The sequence below is a fragment of the Notamacropus eugenii genome, chromosome 1 (genome assembly GCF_028372415.1).
Source record: "Notamacropus eugenii isolate mMacEug1 chromosome 1, mMacEug1.pri_v2, whole genome shotgun sequence".
In the NCBI taxonomy this organism is placed as follows: Eukaryota; Metazoa; Chordata; class Mammalia; order Diprotodontia; family Macropodidae; genus Notamacropus; species Notamacropus eugenii.
The window spans coordinates 525,890,829-525,914,691 of NC_092872.1; the positions used below are offsets into that span (position 1 = coordinate 525,890,829).

Genomic DNA, 23,863 nt, shown 5'->3' on the forward strand with positions numbered 1-23,863 from the left:
CAGATACTCTGTTATCTGTAATCTGTTGTCTCTATCTCACTGGTTGTCCTTCAGGGAAGTCTAGTCTGTTTTCTCTGTCTTTCAAGGAAATCTGGTTTGTTATCCATGTACCACTAACCTTGTAGATGGACAATCAGTAACAAGATGAAAGGAAAGGTGGTTGCTAGCATACCCAGTCTTCAGCCAATCACATTGTTTTCCCCATCTATGATGCTACCTTTTACTATAGGATGTTCATCCTTTTGTCTACAAAAAATTATCTATATTTTGGGTTCTTTGCTATTGATGAGGAGGCTAATACTCTATCAGCAAATTTGTGTTTTGCTAATAAAGAAATCATGCTCAGAACTTTGTGCCTCTTTTTACTTTCAGTTACAAAAGTGTTTATGTACCAGGTGTGTAATGCATTTCCCCAACTCCCCCTCTGCTTCTATACAGGTGATCTCTGGTTCTAATCTGACAGCTAAAATGCTTGTTTGTTCCTCCATCATTCTTCAACCAAATGCTTACCATCATTCTTCTCCATACCCTTAGTTCTTAGACTTTCTTTATGAGTTTATCTTTCTAGTCTCTATTTGTGGCAATTGCCAATTGAAAAATGTCTTGATACAAAGTGCATCTCCCTATTGAGTCATGAAGACTACATGTATTTTATCTATCTAGTACTGAGGTACCACTTGGCTTAACACACAGAAGATGTGGAACTCATCCTATATTCAGCCATTGGACTAGGTTCAATCCTGTGGACCATGCCTCTTCCCCCTTCTTACACTAATTGACTCATTAAATTCCCCATCCTGGCCTCCCAGGGGAAATTTTAATTATCATAAATTAGAGTATGACTCACAAGTCTAAGGGATTTCCCAAAACAAGGGAGTGAATAATATTAATCAGGTATAGGATAGGTAATTCATTCCTACACACACACAAGAAAGGCTATATATTCCTAAATTCATAAGTATGAATTAACAGTAAACATCAGTAGCTTAACTTATACTGGTACAATCTGTTAGGAGGGTGGTACTTAAAATTCATCAGAATGTGAAGTAGTTTGCAAAACTGCCAATTAAACATTTTACATTTCATATCAGTCAAGTATTATTCAAGCAATCCTTGGCACATGTATACTTGCAAAATAGAGAAAACTTGGACTAATTCTCTTTTTGACTCTCTGATGAAAAAGCTTCTCTTTCCCCCAGCCAGCTCCAACTCAGGACCTCCAGACCTTTCACACTCACAAAGTGGCCTCCAATCCTAGACACATCCACCCTAAGATATTTATTTGCCTAAAATAAGAAAAAAAATCCAAAAAGGGAGAAGGAAGCTAGCTGAGTCTATGATCCATGTAAAGAGTGGTGGCCAAGTTGCCCTCATATTGAAATAGACAGGGATTTATCCTTCCCTAACCCTTCCCTGCAGTCACATGATACCATCTGGAGGATTTCAGCTAAGAAGACCCCAGCCAGGATCTGTCTCTTCTTTTAAAGGGTCCACTGAAAAAGGATGATCTCTGAGAAACCTAGGAACACATGACGTTATGTAATAACAATTGTCCATCTTACCCATTTGGGTAATGAATAAGACGTTAAGGGGGACACGATAACAAATTAGAGAAGCATAGACATAAGTAACTCTCAGACCAATGGACAGGAGAACAGTTTATGACCAAATAAGAGAGAGAGAAAAAGAGAGACACAGAGAGAAAGACAGAGAGAGAGAGAAACAGAAATAGAGACAGAGAGGGAGAGATTCACAGGATGTAAGAAAGATAATTGTTATTACTAATTTTTCAAAAGTTTTTGCACAAGCAAAATTAATGTATCTGAAATTAGAAGAGAATTAGAAATTGGGAAAAAATTCTTTGCAGCAAGCTTCTATGACAAAGGTCTCTTTTCTAAAATATAGACAGAGTTCAGTCAATTTTATAAGAATAAGAGCTATTCTCCAAATTCCAAATGATCAAAGGATATGAATAGGCAGTTTTTAGGGGAAAGAATCCAAGCTATCAATAGCCATATTCTTTAAATGCTCTAAATCACTAATAATTAAATGTGAATTAAATCAACTCTGAGGAATCACTTCATCCTCATCAGATTGGACCAAATTAGTTAACCATACTGAGGGTTAAGAAAATGATGAAAAGAAAGAAGAGAAGGAAAGCAGAACAAACATGGTTGATACACAAATCATGACCTTTCCCAAGGGCAGAGTACCTCTAAGATGGCAGAACAAATGGTCATCTTTGTTTACATCCTGCCAAGCCAGAGTAATCATATCATCATAAGGATTCATTGTGCAAAAAAGCCAAGTGTTCTACAACCCTCTGAAGCATGTAGTGATCAGGGGGCACCATAAATTGCTGCTAGCTTTTTTCTTTCTTTCTTGTATTTATTTAGATTTTTTTTATTTTTCCCCTGTTACATGTTAAAACAATTTTTAACATTTCTTTAAAACTTTGAGTTCCCAATTCTCTCCTTTCCTTTCTCCCCAACCCCCTTCATTGAGAAGGCAAGCAATTCAATATAGATTATATGTGTGTGTGTGTAATCATGCAAAATATATGCATAATAGCCATGTTGTGAAAGAAAATATAGACAAAAACTCAAGAAAAAGAAAATTTTAAAAAAGTATGCTTCAATCTGTATTCAGATACCATCAGTTCTTTTTCTGGGGATTGATAGCATTTTTTATCCTAAGTCCTTCAGAGTTGTCTTGGATCGTTGTATTGCTGAGAATAGCTATCATTCACAGTTGATCATCTTACAATAATGTCATTACTATGTACAGTGTTCTCCTGGTTCTACTCATTTCACTTTGCATCAGTTCATGTAAGTCTTTCTAGGTTTTCTTGAGAGCATCCTCCTCCTCATTTCTTATAGCATAATAGTATTCCATCACAGTCATATACCACAACTTGTTCAACCATTCTCCAATTGATGGGCAACTTCAGGCTTGGCCTTTTGGGACTCTGACACTCCTTTAGCAAATAATGCATTGTTTCTAGAATTTTTGTGAGGGCAAATGGGCTGCATTCTCCTCTGTCCCCACCTCCCTCATCCCCACTGTCACAATTTGGTGGAATATGAACTCAACCACGTGAGATTACATGGGCCAAAGGCTGGGTTTTGTACTTTACATTTCCTTTCTTGAGCAACTGACAAAATGTGGTTCTTTAAACAGACATGTACAGGCCTGGAGTCAGCCTTATAAGTTCAAGAAGTCCAGAGGTTCTAGGTCCAAAGAGAGAAGCATTTGGTTGTGGTGGTAGTGGAAGCAGACTGGTATCAGGCAAAGTCTATGTGTCAGAGGATGGCCTCTGACAGGAGAATTGGCCCAAATCTGACCATTTCATCAACAGATGTGTACCAAGAACTACTGGGACAATGTCCAGTCAGAGTGAAATGTAAAAAGCCTAATTAGTAGTGCTGCAAATTGTTTTATATTCTGATGAAGCTTAAACATCAACCTCCCGGCAAACTTTTAACAAGTAATTTATAAGTTAAGTTATTGAGTCCTGTTTTTGTCATCTTGTGCACTGAGTCTTTTATATTTAACATTTCTTTTGGGTCTAGGAATCAATAATCCATCTCATGCTTGATTCTTTGTATTGAGGATCTTTTTAATCTCCCCTTTTAGGGTAAACCCTTGGGATAAGCTATAATCAAAGCTGTAAGTAAAATTATCCCTAGGATCACAGATTACAGGTTTAAAAAGACAAAAATCATGACGATAAGGCTCCCAGATTCCTTCTCATGGGAGGACAGGCTCCCAAAGGGGACCAAACCTGGTCCAGACTAGACATCTGAGTATAGAATAGGGTCTGACTTAGTCAGCCATTGTGGGTCTAGCAGCATTTCCCTCAAAGACATATATGTGTGCATACACATACATATATACATTTATATATACAGATATATATGCACATACATGCGTATGTGTGTGTTATATGCATACATATTCATGCATATATGCGTGTGTACTTATAAGCCAATTAATGGATGCTAGAAGAGGAAAGGAGAGATTTAAGGGATAAGAAAAGAAGCAGGGAAAAGGAGAGAAATAGTTGGAGGGAGGCAACGACCAAGTGGCAAAAAAAAAAAGGGGGAAGAAGAAAGGAAGTGATAGGATCAGAGAGAGAAAGACAGAGGGAGTCAGGTAGACAAAGACTCCATAGGTCTTAAGGTATTATTAGATGTATCACTTTTTTGTTGATTGTCTAAACTTAAGAAAGTGATGATAATAATGTAGATGAAACATTAAAAATGGCATGCTTTTTTAAAGAGTCAGTTGTTTAACATTTACCAGCACACCCCTGCCTCATTCAGTTACCCTGAAAATCAATACACTGTTGGTAGAATTGTGAACTGATCCCACCATTCTGGAGAACAATTTGGAACTATGCCCAAAGGGCTATGGGTCTCAGAGTATTCTCACCTATTATAGATTGCCCTCCGAAATGGTGACCAGTTGGTTTACTTATTGTTCATAGTTTTTCAACATTTCTAAGCAATTACTTCGGAGGTTCCATACCAAATGAGCTACTGGAAAAGCCTTTAACAAGTAGAAATTATTCTCAGAGACACAAAAACAATGATCAAAGAAATATCCTTACCACCACCATGCCCAAACTACAAGAAATCAGACTAATACCTGAATCTGACCTTAGGACTGACTCACTGCCCCAATCTAAAAGTTAGATGAGAACTGGATACCTTTGCTGGCAACCGAACGGAAAATTCTAAACTTAAGGTCATCTAGCTTCTGACAAAGCCTCTCTTGAACCTTCTCTAGCAGGGTAACATCAAACCCTCCTCAATTGTTCAGACATTGTTTTCAGACCCTTTTTGGAGACTGAACAATAAGCAAGCTAAGCAGCAGAGAAAAGGAGAAGAACAAATGCTGAAGCACAGCTGGGTCAGATGCAAAAATCCATCACTGGGGAGTGAAGAGTGGCAGGGGGAGCCCATTAACTGGAACATAAGCAACAGTCAATGGAAAAATGCAGGGAGAGCAAGAGGGATTTACTGGAACACATGACTAAGGACACTAAGGAGAGGCTTCTAGAAGTTCAATGAGTCATCAAGGCAGGCAAATCGAATTTCTCCCCAATTAATAAGCCTGCAGATGTGAACTTCTACTTGAAAAAAAGTCTACAGACAATGAATTGTTGGCTAATGTAAGTATGGCGTCATTCCTGGGCTTCAGTTTTTCGGCCTTGAGACTTGGTCCTAGAGAAAACAAGATGGATGCCAAGGAGGCCCATTGATGAGTCTGATCCAAACTGATTTCCTAGACTCATGATATTTACTTACTCAAAACTGAAGAGATGCCTTCCTGGTCAGGACAGCAGACTTGGAAAACAGCATCCAAAAAAGGATTCCTTGACAGGGTCTGAAGGAGGTAACAGAGTGACTTGTCAGAAAAGAATAGGGCTCAAGCAGGCTCAGAAGGCCAGGGAGTTGGGGTGGGGAAAATCATCCAGAAGAAGGTACATTATAACTAGACCCAGCCTAAATAACATTGCTAAGTTGAATATAGAGACAATTGGGGTGTAATGAAAAGAACCCTAGTTCTGATGCAAAAAGATTTGGGTTCAAATCTGGTTCTGCCACTTTTTGACTATACTTTGTGGCAAATTACTTCAAAGATAGAACATTTATTAAACACTTTCTATGTTCCAACTACTGGGCAAAATGCTGAGGATATAAAAACAAGGGGATATTTCCTCTCAATGAGTTTATTTTCTAACTATAGTTCAGCCATGTCTGACTCTTTATTCTCCCAATTTAGGGTTTGGGGATTTTCTTGACAAAGATACTGAAGTGGTTTGCCATTTCCTTCTCCAGCTCATTTTACAGATGAAGAAACTGAGGTAAACAGGATTAAGTGAGTTGCCCAGTGTCACACAACCAGTAAGTGTCAGAGGCTGGATTTGAACTCAGGTCTTCCTGACTCCAGGCCTGGCACTCTATCCACAGAACAACCTAACTGCCCTTATTTTCTAATAGGAGAAGATAAAACATAAAGAGGAACTTGAAAGCAGGGAGGGGAGAAGGGAGGAGGCAGAGATGTACTGGTAAAAATATTTAACAACTGACTCCAAAAAAAAGCATGTCTTATTTTTATGTTTCATCTACATTATTAACATCACTTTCTTAAGTCTAGACAATCAATAAATAATATCCTGATTTACAACTGATATTTGAGATGTAAATTCTCATAATGAAAATTTAACAATTGACTTTTGAGCCATTTCAAGCTGTTGTCTGCAAAAAGGGCTAAGCAATTGGTGTGAAGATGGCACAGATTAGAGTGGTGGGGCAGGCTGCAAGGCAAGCCAGAAATGAAGATCTCTCAGGGTGGCTGAAGTTTCTCAAGATGTGGTGTTCTAGACAGGGATTCAATTATTGAGCTGACCTTGTCATCAGCTAGTTGGCAGCTAGGTGGTACAGTGGATAGAACACTGGGCTGGGAGTCAGAAAAATTCATCTCCATGAGTTCAAATCTGGCCTCAGATACTTACTAGCTGTGTGACCCTGGGCAAGTCACTTAACCCTGTTTGCCTCAGTTTCCTCATCTGTTAAATGAACTGGAGAAGGAAATGGCAAACCATTTCAGTATCTCTGCCAAGAAAAGCCCATATGGAGTCACAAAGAGTCAGATACAACCGAAAAACGATGGAACAGAGCTCCCAAGGGTCAAGCAGTTCATGCTTCAGTTCCTCATCAATACGAATACTATCTACTATCTGTTGATGGTAATTCTTGTACAATCTCTTGCACAAGACTGTAGTGAAGATCAAAAGTGATCATGTATGGAAAGTACAACATAGCCATCACTGATGTAGCAAGGTAACAGAGGAAGCAGTCAGAGCATCGGATAGGATAATTTCTCAAAACCAAGATTAAGATGATGTAACCAAGGCTCTCCCTTTTCATCGACTAGGTTCAATCCCAGAGCTTCTCAGAAATTGTTCTTTTTACTTACATGAGTCGATACTGAGTGAAGTGAGCAGGACCAGGAGAACATTGTGCACAGTAACAGAAACATCGTACAATGATCAACTATGAATGACTTAGCTCTTCTCAGCAGCACAGTGATCCAAGACAATTCCAAAAGACTCACAATATGCTAACCATATCCAAAGAAAGAACTATGGAGTCTAAATGTAGAGCAAAGCATACTATTTTCACTTTTTTTGGTTTTTTCTTTCTCATGGTTTTTCCCTTTTGTTCTGAGTCTTCTTTCACAACATGACTAATGCAGAAATATGTTTAACATGATTGTACATGTATAAGCTATATCACATTACTTGCTGTCCTGGAGAGGAGAGGGAGGATAGAGGGGGAAAAATCCAGAGCTCAAAATCTTACAAAAAGAATGTTGTAAACTATCTTTACATGTAATTGGAAAAAGTAAAATAGTATGGGGGGGGGGGGTTGCTCTTTTTGGCTTGTGTTCCCAACCACCTATGTTGCCCCTCCAAGATAATTATTCCAGGAACTTCTAGCTTCCATTAAAGGGCTTCTCTTCTAAGAATTGCTTTGTTGGTTTACTCTCCTTAGTTGCTATCTCTGGAACCAAAAGTTTCCCCCCTGGAGGCTTCATGGACAAGCAGGCTTCCCTCCCACCCCACAACCCTAAGTCTCCTCTATTTCTAGACTCCCCACAGTGTTTCTCAGATCTGTCTCTTTTAAAGATCAAAGCCAAAGGCTCAGATGTATATTAGTCACAGCTCCATCAGTCATTGTCAATGAGCCAATAGAACCTAGGCAAGGATACTTCACACCTTATCAAGGAGAGAGCCTTGAGGTCCCAGATGTGGTGCCCATGGGGAGGCTTACACCCTGTACAAGGAGGCATCCTCAACAAGGACCTCTCTTTCAACTTCACCACCCTTGGCCAGGCATCTCTTGTTTACATTACCCACCCCAGATCTGGGATGTCAAGGATGATGAGGGGCAGCTGATAAGGAGGCTAATTCATTTAACATCCCTGGACAATTCCCTGGTTCTCTTAGGACCAGGAGGCCTGAAGTGCCATCTTACTAGAAATAGTCTTCTGAATGTAGGACTATTCTGCCACCTGGTGGACTTGAAGGGTAACTAACCCAAGCAATTCTCACTTTGTAGCAAAGGGAATGATGATGAGATAAAAGAAGTCTGAGAAAGAGGTCTGATTTTAGAGATGGAAAAAATCTTAAAGGTATCTCACCCAACCCCTTCATTTTAAACAAAAGGACAGTGATGTCCTGAGAGGTGAAGAGACTTGCCTGCCATCACAAAGGTCTTCTAATTCCAAATCCAGAGCTCTACCCACTGCACTACACAGCTTCCCCTTGCTTAGGGAGACACAATCAGTGGGAGTTTCTTTTCTGTCAGGTTTCATCTTCTAATTCTCTGTGCTTTGCCCCAAGAACTGATCGAGCTAGTTCAATTTGTCTCTCTATGCTACTGGAAGGATGGGAGGAATGCCCCCAAAGAAGACCTAACCTTGAACCTGACTTAATTTTACAGGTTCCTGATAGTCTATCACCTGGACAAATCCACATTCTGTTTCTGTAACTTAATTTCCTGTGTGACTTTGGGCGAGTCAATTCTCCTGGCCTCAGTTTCTTTATCTGTAAAATGAGTGGACTAATCTAGATGACCTTTAAAGATTCTTTCAAGATCAAAACCAATGATCTTATTCTAAAAGGAATATATTTTGTTAGAGTCCATGTTCTGATCTGGGGCTCAGAAAAAAATATGGTTACCCCAGTAATAGGGCACCAGTGGGCAAGCCTTCGCTCAGCTCTTGAGAGTTAGTACACAGAGGATATCATGCCTCCCCCTCCACTCCCCATGCTGTGGTACTCCAATAGTGCCATGAAATAAAAGCATTGAGTAAATGTCCATTATATGCCAAGTTCTGAGGTACAGAGACAAATACAAATCAGGACCACATTGGCAGTGTAGGAAGATGGAAACAAATGAGGGTTAGCTAGGGGACACAGCAGATATGGCCTGGAGGTAAAAGACCTGAGTTCAAATTCTGCCTCAGAAACTTATTAGATATGTTGACACTGGGCAAGTCACTTAACATTCTGTCTTAGTTTCCTCATCTGTAAAATGAGGATAATAATCATATGTACCCCCTCCAGGGTTGTGGTGAGGATCAAATGAGATATTAATTTTAAAAGTGCCAGGGCACATGATAAATACTGTGTACATGTTAGTTATCATTATTATTAACCTGAGTTGGAATACAATAATAGGCCATATTTCACTCTGCCAGTAGATACCAGGGAGTAGCTGCACAGTGAAACAGCTGGGACTCCAGCCTATATCCAGAATGGCTTATTCTTGATGCATGTTTATATAAGGACAAGATAGAGCTGTTCCAACACATACATGTTACAACATGCAAGGGGCAAGTGGTATTCATCTTTCTATTTCACCTTCCCTCTATCCTAAGTGCCTATCAGTACTTTCTGCAAGGGTTCATTAATAGTTGTTGAATGAATGAATGGAAGCTGAGCAGTATTCAATTCCACAAGCATTAATTAAATTACTTCTACCAGCTGTGTGACCCTGGGCAAGTCACTTAACCTTGTTTGCCTCAGTTTCCTCATCTGTAAAATCAGTTGGAGAAGGAAATGGCAAACCAACTCCAGTATGTCTGCCAAGAAAACCCCAAATGGGGTCAGGAAGAGTCAGACAGGACTGAACAACAACACCCTATTCAAGGACCACGATTAGGTGCTGGAGATACAAAGGCAAAATCAAAACTGCTACTTTTCTTAATTCTGCAGAAAAAGTAGAGTTAAGTAAAAACATACACAAAATAACTTGAAGCGTACAAGTGCTACTAATAATGGCTACCATTTATAACGTGCTTTAAGTTTTGCAAAGTGCTTTACAAATATTGTAAACAACCCTTCAAGGCTCTGTTACTTATCCCCACTTCATAGATGAGAAAACTGAGGCAGAGGGTGACTTGACTGAGGTTATAGCACCACCTAGATGACTTACCTAGCAACTGAGGAGTACTTATTCACAATTGAGAAAGATCAGCAAAGGCTTTTCTGTAGTAATTGGCTCTTTCCCGAGCTGTGTTTTGAAGGAAAAGACCCTGAGAACTAGGGGAAGGGGATGGAGGGAAATCCACACATAAAGGACCACCTTTGCAAAGATATGGAGACAGGAGATAGAGGTACGTAGCAGGCTGGAACATGGGGAGGGTGTGAAGCGGAGTAATATGAAAAGGCAGCGGAAAGGTGGATGGAAGCTAGATTGGGGAAGGCTTTGCATGCCAAGCTGATTTTGTGTCATCCTAGAGATACAGTGCAAAGAGCATTGAATTTATAATAGAGTTGGGTTCCGTTCCTGGCTCTGCTACTAAGTATCTGTGCGACCTGAGGCTAGTCACGTCCCCTCTCTGGGTCTTAGTGTCCTCATTTGTATGTAAAGTAAGTGTGCCTAGGATGCCCTTATCCTGCTTCGCGTGCCTCCTGGGGATGGGGAATGTGGGTGGGGTGTGGCTGGCGCAGCTTCATGGAGTGCAATATCTGTGTAAACCACCAGGTAGCGCTCCAAGCTCAAACTGACCCAGCTAAGCTTCGACTGAGCATGTGCCACCAGCCTGTAGCCTCCAGCTGAGTATGAAGGGCCACTCCATAGATGCCTTTCCGAGATTCTTAGCGAGTGTAGGGGTATAAATTAATCTTCGTAGAAATCGTGCCTATAGCTTGACACATTAGCCTCATCCCACGATGTCTTAATCGCCCAGTTCTGCACGCCTCCAAAAGGACTACTCAGTTATAGGTGAAAGCACATTTGCTAAAATGAAACGCACTGTTTGAACGTGATATGGCTTGAGTAAGCTGCCGCCATTTATGTTGGAGTCTGAACTTCTCTCTCCCCACCCAAGGACCTGCCAATCGCAGAATCACACTATCAGGAGAAATCATCTTTCTCCACCATTGGCTCCCCCAACTGATGCTCGCTCTGTGCCTTCAGAGGCTTGCTCAGTGTGCTAGCTGTCAACTCAGTATCTCATCTTTTCCTGATGGCCTGGGAGGGTGGGAGGTAGGGTGGGCACTGGAGCAAAACAGCAATAACCCACCCACTGCTTGCTTAGATCTTGGAAACAGCACAGCCAGAAAGGGAGAAGTGCTGTACGCTGCCTCTCCCTTATAAAATTCCAACCAGTGCTTATGACTTCTTGCAGTCTTCTAGCTTGGTCCTTTACATCCGCAAAAGCTATCCACCACCCTCCTTCCCAGCCCCCCTCCTTCACACTTCCTTCTATTTGGCACCTAATAGAACATGGGGGGGCGGGGGAAGAAGGGGGAAAGGGACGCTACATTCAGGACTCTCAAGGGGAGTTGTCATGAGTGATGCTACATCAAAATGAGTGAACTGAACTACATTACCCAGAAGCTCCCTTAGGAGTTATGATTATTTGGGGTAGAGATTAGGCTTCAAAGATGAAATGTTTAAAAAAAAATTTAATGAGAATTGTTTAAATATGTTTTTTAAAATTATATGAATAGAAAGAATTATGGTTCATTTCCAGAAGATCATGTCATAGAATCAGCAACTCAGAAGAGACCTTGAAAAAAAATCAAGTCCAACACCCCCAAAATTTTATAGGGAAGAAAATTAAGACTCAAACAAGGAAACAGGCTTGCCCAAGGCTGCTTGACTAGTTAGTGGTCCCCCCATTTCACTATTTCCTGTGAATGCTAAATGAACCTAATAGATTTCATTTCACAAACATTGAAAAGAAAATCCTCCAATTGCTTGGCATTCAGACTTGGAAAACATCCCCCATGACCAATACAGGGCTTGGAATGCAAGTTGGGACTCCAGCCTATAGTTCTGGCACATGGGAAGGTGGAACAGAGGATAGAGGGTTGAACTGTGAGACAGAAGACCTAAGTTCAAATCCTGCCTCAGATACTTGCTAGTTATGTGACCCCGGGAAATTTACTTAACCTATCTCTGTTATTTATTTTCTTCATCTGTAAAATGGGGTTAATGAGAGAACCTACATCCCCGGGTTGTTGTAAGGTTCAAAAGGGATGACATTGTAAAGTGCCTGGCACATAGTAGGTACTTTTAAAAAGCTTGTTTCCTTCCCTGGCCCCTTCCCATACATACTCTTTGTTGAGAAGGGCTATCAGAATAGTATTTCTCTGCTTATCACATCCTCTTCCATCTAAATACATCCGTTTACCTGCTCTTCCCTGTAAACTCAGGGCCCTCCACCCTGGAATTAGTTTCCACCTTGGCAGGAAGCCTATATGTAACCATAGAAAGACTTTGTGTTTTGATCATGGCAATAACAAGTGATAGAAAGGTAGGAGCAACTATAGGGGAAAATTCAGAGACTGATGGGAAAAATCTTTCTCCTCCTGAAATGACTAAGTGAGAATTTCTTTAGTACCAAAGATAAAGTTTTCCACATTATGGAGGGGAAAAAAAGGCTAAGAACCCATTTCAGTAAACATTTATTCAAGAGATGTTCATTCATCCCCCTACTGTGGACCAGGCATGAGCTAGGAATGTAAAGAAAAAGATAAAACCTCAAGAAGCTTATATTTGATCTAAAAGGTTTCATGCCACCCACATTATAAAATCTTCCCATCTACCTTCCTTCTTCTCCAATTGACTTATTTCTGAGCCAAGGAACCCACTTATAAGTTCAAAATTATCCAGATCAGCTTGTGTGTAGTATAATGGAAAGGGCTTAGGGTTGAGGAATCAGACTGGTCTGACTTCCACTTCTGCTACAAACTAGCCCTGTTACTTTGAGCAAGCTGTCAGTCCTTAGAGTCCTCGGCTTTAGAGCAAGAAGGGACCTAACAGATGATCTAGTCCCATTTTCCCCTTTTATATGCAAGGAATTCAGCCTACAGGAGTTAAATGACTTGCCCATGCTGTATTCAGCAAGTGACTAAGCTGAGATTCTTTGGCATCAGGTCCAGAACTCTTTCTACTACAGGCGGCTAGAGGGCCAGTAGTTAGAATGTTGGACTTGAATTAAAATCCTGCTTCAGACACTTACTAGCTATGTGACCTTGGGCAAATCACTTAACCTCTCTCTGCCTCAGTTTCCTTCTCTGTAAAATGGGGGTAATAATCATAGCACCTATCTCCCAGAGTTGTTGTAAAGGATTAAATGAGACTAGACAGATGAAGTGTTTTGTAAACATTTTGTTGTTGTTCAGTTGTGTCTGATTCTTTGTGATCCCTTTTGGGGACTTTCTTGGCAAAGATACTGGAAAAGTTTGCTGTTTTCTTCTCCAGCTCATTTGACAGATGAGGAAACTAAGGCACACAGAGCTAACTGACTTGCCTAGAGCCACACAGCCAGTAAGTGTTTCAGGCAAATTTGAAGTCAGAAAGATGAGTCTTCCTGACTGCAGGCACTTTACCCATTGTGCCACCATTTAAGAGCTGATACCACACTCCTCCCTGGGCCTCCGTTTTCTATCCTGCGAAATAAAAAGGCTGAATTTAATGACCTCTAGGTTCCCTTCTAGCTCTTACAGTATATAGCTTTAAATAGTGAATGAAAGCATGGAAATAGCTCATGTTCTCAAAATGGTGGAGCTGCAATGTTGCAGGAAATATCTTTGGGCACTGACTTGGCAACCATTCACGTGAATAACGACAGAGATGATGTGTTTCTACATAATGGGAAAAAGTCACAGGAAGCCCTTTGACGTACATAGTTTCAATTCATTTTCCTTATTTAGAAAATTTGTACATCTTTTTCCTTTATCTGTGTATGATTCAGCAGGCATGGTAAAAGGGAATAACCAGAAATATCACTGATTGGTCATCCTGTCTTAAGTCTTCTCTACTCCAGATCATCCTCCACTCAGCTGCCAAATGAACCTTCCTATTGAAGGGATACCCATCAATTAGGGAATGGCTGACCAAGTTGGGGTATGTAAATGGAAGGGAATACTATTGTGCTCTAACTAATGATGAGCAAGTGGATTTCAGAAAAATCTGGAAAGACTTACATGAACAGATGCTGAGTGAAATGAGCAGAACCAGGAGAACATTGTACATAGTAACAACAATATTGTGTGATCAGTTCTGATAGACTTAGCTCTTCTCAGCAATTTAATGCCATAAGTCAATTCCAAAGGAACCATGATGAAAAATACTATCCACAGCCACAGACAGAACTATAGATAGAGGAGTCTGAATGCAGATCAAAGCAGACGATTTTCTCTTTTTTTTTCTTTCTTGTGGTTTTTCCCTTTTGTTCTGATTCTTCTCTCACAACATGACTAATGTGGAACTATGTTTAATATGATTGTACATGTATATTTTCAGATGACTTGCCATCTTGGGGATGGGGGATGGGAGGGAGGGAGAAAAAATTTTGAAACTCAAAATCTTATAAAAGTGAATGTTGAAAACTATTTTACAAGCAACTGGAAAAAAATAAAATACTATTAAGTGGGGAGGGGAGCAAAACAAATGGACCTTTTTGAGTGGTTTGCCATTTGCTTCTCCAGTTCATTTAACAGATGAGGAAACTCAGGTAAGCAGGCTTAAGTGACTCACTCAGGTTCAGCACAGCTAGTAAGTGTCTAAGGGCAGATTTGAACTCAGAAAGATGAGTCTTCCTGCCTCCAGGCCTAGCATTCCATCTACTGTGCCACCTAGTTGCCCAATATAAATACTAGCTATTATTATTAATTACAGTTTGAACTCCACTTACATTCATTCCCCTGGGCATCAATCACTTTAGCATCATTGCATCACTTACTTCATGTAAGTACTTCGTTCATGTGCATATCCATTGTTCCCAAGGAACTAACTGTCCCCCATTAACATTGATTCACCTAATACTATGCTTTAACAGACTCAGATAAATGGTATTAAGCAAGAGATGCCTGTATTTCATCCATTGGGAGACACAAGTTATTCTTGGAAGTTCCAGGGACCCTGATAGACAGTATAGTGAGTGTAATGGAAAGACTACTAGGCTTAGAGCCAGAAGTTCCTGTGTTTGAATGCCAGCTCTGATACTTGTTAGCAGTGTGACCATAGACAAATCAACAAGTCAACAAGCATTTGTTAAATGTTTGCTGTGTAGCAGGCACCTTGCTAAATAGTGGGCATTCAAAGATGAGCAGAAGGAAAGAGTCCCTGCCCTCAAAGACCTTACCTTGTAATGTGGAAAGACAAAGCTGAAAAGCAGGAAAGGGAGAAGGAAGACAGAGGAAGTGGACCCAGGAGTGGTGTGGACTTCCACTGTGAAAAGTCTAGGAGGAGAGTGAACTGCCAGAGTGAAGAGGTTTCTGTTCTACTCATGAGAAAGTCCAGGGAGGCAGGGATAAAGCCTGGCCAGGAACACTACCTCCAGGAACAAATACAAAATATTTGGCATTAAAAGCCCTATATAAGCTAGCCCCTGCCCACCTTTTCATTTACACCTCACTCCCTTTCATGTGCTCTTGGATCCAATGACGCTGGCCTCCTGGTTATTCCACTAACAAAACACTCGTCACTCGGCGGGAAGGATGTGTTCTCTGGTGTCCCCCAAAGCTGTAATGCTGTCCCTCCTCCAGTGACACTACTGACCCCATCTCCAACCCCTCCAACTCCACATCCCCAATCCCACTTCCTTTACATTCCAAACAACTTTTAATTTCAGTGCCTTCCCTCTGCGAATTATTTCCCATTTATCCCGTCTATAGCTTGCTTTGTATGTATTTGTTTGCACGTTGTCTCCCCCATTAGACTGTAAGCTCCTTGAGGAGCTTTACCTCTTTTAGCAACCTCAGCACTTAGCCCAGTTCTTGGTACATAAGTGCTTAATAAATGTTTATTGTTTGATAGATGAAAAGTCTTTTAACCTCTCTGAGCCTCAGTTTCATCTTCCATATGTAACTGAATCCCAAAGCCCATTCATAGAAGACTTTCTCATTTAGTGGTCAGTGCTTTGATGCTGAGGAACTGACCAGGGAGGGAGAAATGAGAAGTCTGCATTCTTCCGACCTGGGAATCTTGAGGCTCCTTCAGTCTCTTCTGAGGCTTCTGGCTTCTACCTTTGAGAGGGAAGATGGATGATGTCAAACCCATTTCAAGGAAGGGAAGGGAAGACTCTGGGAAAAACATGAGGGGAGCTGACAGTCTCCATCATGTCCCTATCGTGTGCTTACAATGCTAGAGACTTCAGGGGAATTTTCCTTTGGGTGAGATCTGAGACTGTCTTGGTTGAGCTATCACCCAGCTCCCAATGGGAGAACTCCTCCTCTCCATATTGTATGATATATATTCTCCTATGTATAGCTTCTCTGATTTCTATTTTACTACCTACTTGGATAGATATCTTTCTTATTCTATGTGTATTCATTGAGAAATTGGGAAATGAGTCAAGCTTTGGATATAAAACTTGGTATCCTGCTTCCCCCCATCCCAACAAATGAACGTTGATCAGAAGTTTAACTTGAATCTGAAACCCACATCCTCTAGACTTGTAATACTTAAGGGAATAAACATATAATTCTAGGCCTATTCTCTCTGAGAAGAGCAGAGTGACTGAGCTTCTGGCCCCAACCTCCTACTTCTTCCTGGCAAGAAATAAAGTCTCTCTTGAAGAAGGGTTGACCAAGAAGATCCCAGGAATATGTTTTCTGCCACAAGATACATGTGGGGGACTATTCATAAGATAAGTGTAATAAAAGACTCATAGAATTTTAGAACACTTATACAAACACACTTTACAAAGTTTCTCTGAGAAAAGAGCTTTGTAAATCTAAAAGAATTATATAAATATGACTAGTTATATAGAGATTCTAATCTCTTGACCTGAAATGTCTACTCTAGACTGCTCAACTCCCCTTAAGAGTGATTTACAAATTTTATGTAGGGATACCCATCTTTTTTTTAATGTGATAGCCCCAACACTTTTTAAAAAACAACCCACATGATAAATTTCTTAACTCATTTTATTAAAATAAAATTGAAAATATGTTTCTGTATTTCTGCTGCTTAAAATGTCTGTAATTATCTTTGCAGTTTCACCTGTTCCTATAGATTTTTCTCTTTAAACCAGTTATATATTTGTCCATCATGAAGTGGTATTTTAAAAAAAATAGTGGCAGAGGAAGTATATGTGTGGAATTCAAAGAGATCCTTAGAATCAGGAAGACCTGGGCTCAAGTCCCCTTTTGATACTTCGGGCTGTGTGACCTTGGGCAAGTCACTCAACCTCTCAGTTCTCCAGGCAACTCTCTAACCAAGACTGCAATTTGCAAAGAAGGTCCTGACTAGTATTGTCAGAGGGAGCTCCTCAGTGGAGAACTCTCTGCATTAATGAAGTCACAAATCTAGTCCAAAATGAAAAGAAAAGGCAAGAACAATTTTATTTAATACAATTACATTAATATTTGACTATTGAGAATTTTGTGCAATTATCTATAACTAGTTATAAGTTAGTGTTTTTTAAACCAGCTTACTATATGTTGCAATTAACCAAAATGAATGATGTTGAACAATATAACAGAATTAGGGTGCTTTTAACCCATCTGCATTTCAGCAATCTGAATGTATATTGGCAATCAGAAATTGACAAGTACATTTAACTCATAGTTTACCCACTTCACATTCAGGTATCTAAATAGCATGACAGCACACCTCATATGTGTCCTGAGCCAACACCAACTGACAGAGATGATGAAGGATCTTGCCTGTATTGAGAGTCCACTGGAATCAGACTAAATTTGACCTTGTCTCAAGTTTGACTTCATTTGCACATTTTTTGTTGTTGCTCAATCATTTCAGTTGTATCCAACTCTTCACGACCCCTTTTGGGGTTTTCTTGGCAAAGATACTGTCATGGTTTGCCATTTCCTTCTCCAGTTCATTTACAGATTGTGTTCATCCTTTTTGCCAAAGAAGACCATGCCATCAGAGAAATGATGACATGATTTGCACTTGACTTTGAGTGAGGGAGGGCTGCACAGGTCATCAGCCTCACTTCTCCTCCAGAGCCATCGGAATCCAGTGACCAGATATTCATCAGAATGACTGGAGATGACCCAGGATGCACTGGGAGACCTTGACCCCTTTAGATAAGGAAACTGAAGCAAACAGGTTTAAGTCTGGGTCTGAATTTGAACTCAGGTCTTCCTGATTCCAGGCCCAGTGTTCTATCCACTGCACCACCTAGCTGCCTCCATTTGCACATACTGTGTCAAATAACCACTACTACATTTATTATTAGAGTGAACCTTCCTTATTAATCTCACTTTAGTTTATTTTGATCTGAACCTTGCTAAAAAGTGGTTGTTAAACATACACGCCCAACGACGTCACTGACAGAAAGTCTCCAATGTCCACTAAAATACTGATTGCAGCACTTACCACAAAGTATATGTCTATTGATTGGAGAATGGCTAAGCAAATTGTGGCAGTGCATGTAATGGAATATTACTGGGCTGCAAGAAGTGAGGAATGTGATGAAATCAGAGAAGAATGGAAAGACTCACCTGAACTGATGAAAAATGAAGTGGAGCCAGGAAAACCTAAATATAATGACTATAACAATTTCAACAAAAAGACCAACAACCACAAAATGATTAAAATGTTGTAAAACTATGAAGAAACTTGGCCCCGAGGAAGAGATATGAAAAGTTATTCCTCTCTCCACCACCACTGCTTTGTAAAGGTTTGGAAATGAGGTTCTATGAGTGGGAAACATTATACGTAATGTCCATTTTTTTCAATATGCTGATGGTTTTGCTGGATCTTTTTTTTCCTAATCTTTCTCTTTTATTTATTACAAGGGATGGGTGTGTGGGCGAATACAGAAGTGATTAAAAACAAAAATCTATTTTAAAAAAGAAAAGAATGGGTCAGAGTTGTCCTCAAAAATATCCAATAATTTTGGCAATTGTTTTAACCCTGCCCCTCACCTCCCAGAATCTTGTACCATTTCAGTGGTGCATAGCTCCCCAAGATGGTAAAAATCCATCTCGTGGTCTTATGGGTCGAGTAGTGTCACGGAAAGAACAACGAATTTGGGTCAGATGATCTAGTTTGAATCCTGACTTGACTATCTGGATAATTTGGGGCATATAAATCACTTAACCTCTAGATGCCTCAATCTCATCTGGAAGTAGGGCTATTCAAAGCCTCAAAGACTTGTTGCATAAATATAATAAAGGTATTAGTATTAGCCAGGAGGGAGACAATGACCTTGCCCTCTTAGCTTAGCTTTTGCCCTTGCTAAGACTTTTTTGAGTGGCAAGATTAGACAGGCTTGGGGAATCCTAAAGAAACCATGGTGCCTCAGACTCAGACAACCTTTTGCACTGTGTTATGAAGTAGCCCTTAAAATGATTTACATAAGATGCATGGACAGGGGTGGAGTTAAAAGGAATATTTTAACCCTAAATCAGATAGAGGTTTAGCTTAGAGAAATTGATCTTGCTAGCCAGAAAGAAGTACAAAGAAGACAGGCTAAATGCCTGCAGGGTTCAATTAGTTGACGGGAATAACCATATACACTTCTTCCCTCAGGGCAAAGAGTGAGGGACTGCTAGGACAGAATGTTATGCACATTACTTGTCAGACAAGGTTTATTCCTTAATTGTTTTCTTTGTCAAATGTACAGATTCAATCTGAACTGAGGGATAATAGCTATATTATAAAGAAAAAATATCAATAAAGTGTGTTTTTAAACAATTAAAACAAAAATAAAATAAGAAAACTAATTGACTCAGATATTCTGAAATAAATACTGTGTCTATAATAAGAGACAGCTAGGTGATACAGTGGATAGACTACCAGGCCTGGAGTCAGGAAGACTCATCTTCCTAAGTTCAAATCCAGCCTCAGACACTTAACTATGTGATCCTGGGCAAGCTACTTAACTCTGTTTGCTCAGTTTCTTCATCTGTAAAATGAATTAAAGAAGGAAATGGCAAACCAGTCCTGTATCTTTGCCAAGAAAAACCCAAATGGGGTTATGAAAAGTCAGACACAACTGAAGCAACTACAATAGTGGTAGTAATAACAATAAAAACTAACTGACTGGCTATTTTTCATTCTAAAAGAACATGAACCTTAGGTATAAGAACTATGAAAACCTGCAGATCTTTTCCTTTATGGAGAGAGGTATGCTAAATTCTTTGTTCCTAGACTGATTATTAGATGTGTAAGATCTGCTGAAGAGTTGAAACTTAGATTCTGGGGGCTAAGCTGAAAGAGAGATGACACAAGTCACTCCTCACCTTTTGTAGAAGAGGTAGCACCTCCTCTAAGGATTCCAGCTAAAATCTAGGAAAGGTGGGGGGTGAGGCAGAGAAAGGGGAGAGAGAAAAAGGTGAGGGAGAGACAGATACAGAGGGATGGAGACAGTAATGGAGGCAGAGAGGGAGAAAAGACAGAAGGAGAGACAGAGGTAGAGAGGAAAAGGGGAGAGACAGACACACACACACACACAAAGAGACAGACATTGACAGAAACAAGAGAGAGACAGAGATACAGAGGGACAGAGACAATGATGGAGACAGAGAGGGAGAAAAGACAGGAGAGATAGAGGTAGAGAGGGAAAGGGGAGAGAGAGGGACAGAGAGACAGAGGGACAGAGACAGTGATGGAGACAGAGAGGGAGAAAAGACAGAAGGAGAGATAGACAGAAGTAGAGAGAGGGAAAGGGGAGAGAGACAGATTCAGAGAAAAACAGAGAGAGAGAGAAGGAGGGAGGGGGAGAGAGACAGAGGGAGAGAGAGGCAGAAGAGGAAGAGAGACAGATCAAGAGACAGAGAGAGGAAGGAGGAGAGGTGGAGAGGGAGAGGAAGGGAGGGGGAGGGATCAAAGACATGATACTTGGGTAGCAGTAGCCAAGAACTTCTTGTTCTTGCTGTTTGTCTTTCATTTTTGAATGACATCATGGGCTGATATCTTGATTTGTGAGTGAATTGAATTTAAAAGTGAGGCAGAGTTGCATAAAATCATCAGCCTTACTCTGTCTTCCACAGTCATCGAAGTCTAGTGGCAAACCAAAAGTCAAGACGACTGGTGAGGGCTAGGATATGGTGGATGACATCATCAATGCCTCATCAAACTCTAAGCGTTCCATACTGCTAACTCAACTGCATTCAAGGCTCTTGGAACAAATTGTTCTCACCCTCTCATTCTGAAGGGGAAAGTCTTTACATGCTTGAAGTAAACATCCCCCTAACCTGTCAGTTACCCTCAACCTGGTTTAACCCATCTGCAAAGAAGGTTTCTCTTAGCAGGATGTGGCCACTGCACATGCTACAGCTTCTTGGAGCCCAAGTGAGAGTTGGGTGGCAGGTGGATACCAAAGGTGGATGGGCAGCCCTCACACCAGAGATGCTCATCCTCCCTGAACACCTCATACAACCAGTGGGAAGCAACAGGAATACAATACAGTGCCCAGGTACAGGCCCAGTAGGGAACGAGCTCAGAGAAGTATGAAGTACGAAGACATCATGAGAAAACACTGGCAACCCTACAACATAGGAGATGTGAGCTGTGCCTCCACAAGTATCCTCTACCTGTGTGAACTCATATGTGATCACTACACATGTTTACTCTTCCCATTAATAGTGTGCTAATTTACAAGAATCTGGGTCCTACCTTTATGGAGGGTAGGGTAGGGTGACATGTTTTCTTGCTGCTTTTTATATTATTGCATTATTATTATTTCTTTTATTTATAATAATATTATTTATTGATATAATATTATTAATATAATATTTTATATTATTTCATGAAATGTCTTTATGTTGAATATGTGTGTCTCCTGATTGACTACTAGGAGTAAACACATGGGTGGAGGCTCATGATCTATAGTTTTGAGTGGACCCACAAAGCACCTTGATCATGGGATAGATTTTCTGAGGCCCCTACCTGCAAGAATGAGGTATCCCAGATATTACCTGAAAAATGACTAATAAATGGAATAAATTATCTTTAAGATCCTTTCCTTCTCTAATACTCTTGAAAAATGATGGAGCTGGTCTATCTAGATGACCCCCAGCTTCAGATTCTAAATCCTACTTTCTTTAATTCAGCATTTTGAAGCTGGTCCAGCCCTCCCTCACTCAAAACAAAGTCAGGTGCAAGTCATCCTCTTTTTTCTGATGGCACGGTCTTCTTTGGCAACAAAGGACCAACACGGTTCTGAAACTGGCACACCTTTTTTTTTCAGTTCTGTCCCTATTTCTAGCTATAACCACAAGAGGGCCAGAAAACAAGTAAAACAGTCCAGATCCCCCCCTCCCCCACCCCCATCCTCCTATTCTGGCCCTAATCACCTCACCCCACCCCACTCCACCCCCGAAGTTCTGTCCCGGAACCCTAGAAAAATATAAAGCCTTGAATTTGAGAGCGAAAGAAAATTCCGAGCTGAGAAAAGATGCCTGATTTCCGGGCGACCTGGAAGAAGGTGAAGGTGAAGGAAAGACAGGCGTGGGTGCCCAGGGAAAATAGACACGGTGCAGGAAGCCATGATCTGACACCAAGGGAGACAAATATGGATCTAAAGCCGGACACCGTCCAAGCCAAGAGAGGAATAGAATCTTTCTGGAGGAGGCTGGGGTAGGGGCGGGGATGGAGTGGGCCTGGGAGGAGATAAGATAAGGCATAAGGCCTCCCTGAAGGAAACAGGTAGATAGGCCTCAAAAATCACTTTGGGGAATGGGGGGAGGGGTACAATCTTTTCCTTTCTCTCCATCTGTCTTCCGACAGTGGTCGTAATCTGGCCCCGGAATGAATTTCTTAACCTACACAACGGACTTCCTACTTCCTGTCAATACTTGGGCCAGCTTTTCTGTGTGGGGCTTGCCCCAACAATCAGTCAATCGGCCCTGGTCACCCTTTCTGGGTTAGGGCCTTCTTTCTGGAAAGCTTATCCAATATGCACAGGACTCAGAGCTGGAGGGACAGTTTATATCTCAGATCAGAATCTGAAAAGGTCTGCAGAGGCTGGAACAATGGACTAAGTTTATCAAATTAAATGTAACAGGAATAAATGGGAAAAAGTTTTATATTTGTGTCCAAAACAAAACAAATTCCAGAAGGAGAAGGCATAACTTTGTTCTTTAGTCATTTTTTTTCCCAACCATCTGCGACCCCATTTGGGGTTTTCTTGGCAAAGATACTGAAGTGGTTTGCCATTTCCTTCACCTGCTCATTTACAAATGAGGAAACTGAGGCAAATAGGAGTAAGTGACTTGTCCAAGGTCACTCAGCTAGCAAATATATGAGGCCAGATTTGAACTTCCTGAGTCCAGAGCCTGCACTCTGTCCATCGTCTACTCTGTGCAGCTGCCCGTCTGACTAGTAAGAGCAAACATATTTGTGTGGACTCATGAACTGTAGTTTTGAGTGGGAGAAGGTGATTGTGTCCTAATGCAAAGAACACATTGAATTCTGGTCTCAGCTCACTACTGCCTAGATGTGTAAATCCAAGCAACCTCTCCGGGCCCAAATTTCTATATAATTGGAGCCTGATCTGTAAAACAGTGGAAGGGATCTCAAAGGTCCCTTCCAATTTTCAGACATCTCATAGTTTCACATTGTACGTATTTGGAGCTACAAGGGACCTAAGGTCTTCTGCTCCAAACCCCTCATTTGTAAAATGAGGAAGATAAAACCCGGTTCTGGTTTTCCCCATTCCTGAGCTTTCTGCTTTCCATATGTCTCCTCACACCACAGTTTCCTTGCCTCCTTGGAAAAGAGTAAGTACAATTCAAGAAACTTGTCAGCAGGGAAGTATATTCTAGAAACACAGAGAAAGGGATTTGCATCAGCAACGTTATTGTTACTGGGTTCTCCCAGAAGAAGAAACTCTACTAATGCAGGGCAGT

General features: G+C 40.8%; 1 protein-coding gene across 1 annotated transcript in view; it reads right to left on the minus strand.

Moving 5' to 3' along the window:
• Positions 1-5,312: 5,312 nt before the first annotated feature.
• The window catches only part of DNMT3A (DNA methyltransferase 3 alpha), a 182,075-nt gene continuing 163,524 nt past the window's right edge, over positions 5,313-23,863 (minus strand). Inside the window, exon 23 of the mRNA XM_072633886.1 lies at positions 5,313-5,391. Coding sequence (XP_072489987.1) covers positions 5,313-5,391 — 79 coding nt within the window. The remainder of the gene's footprint in view (positions 5,392-23,863) is intronic.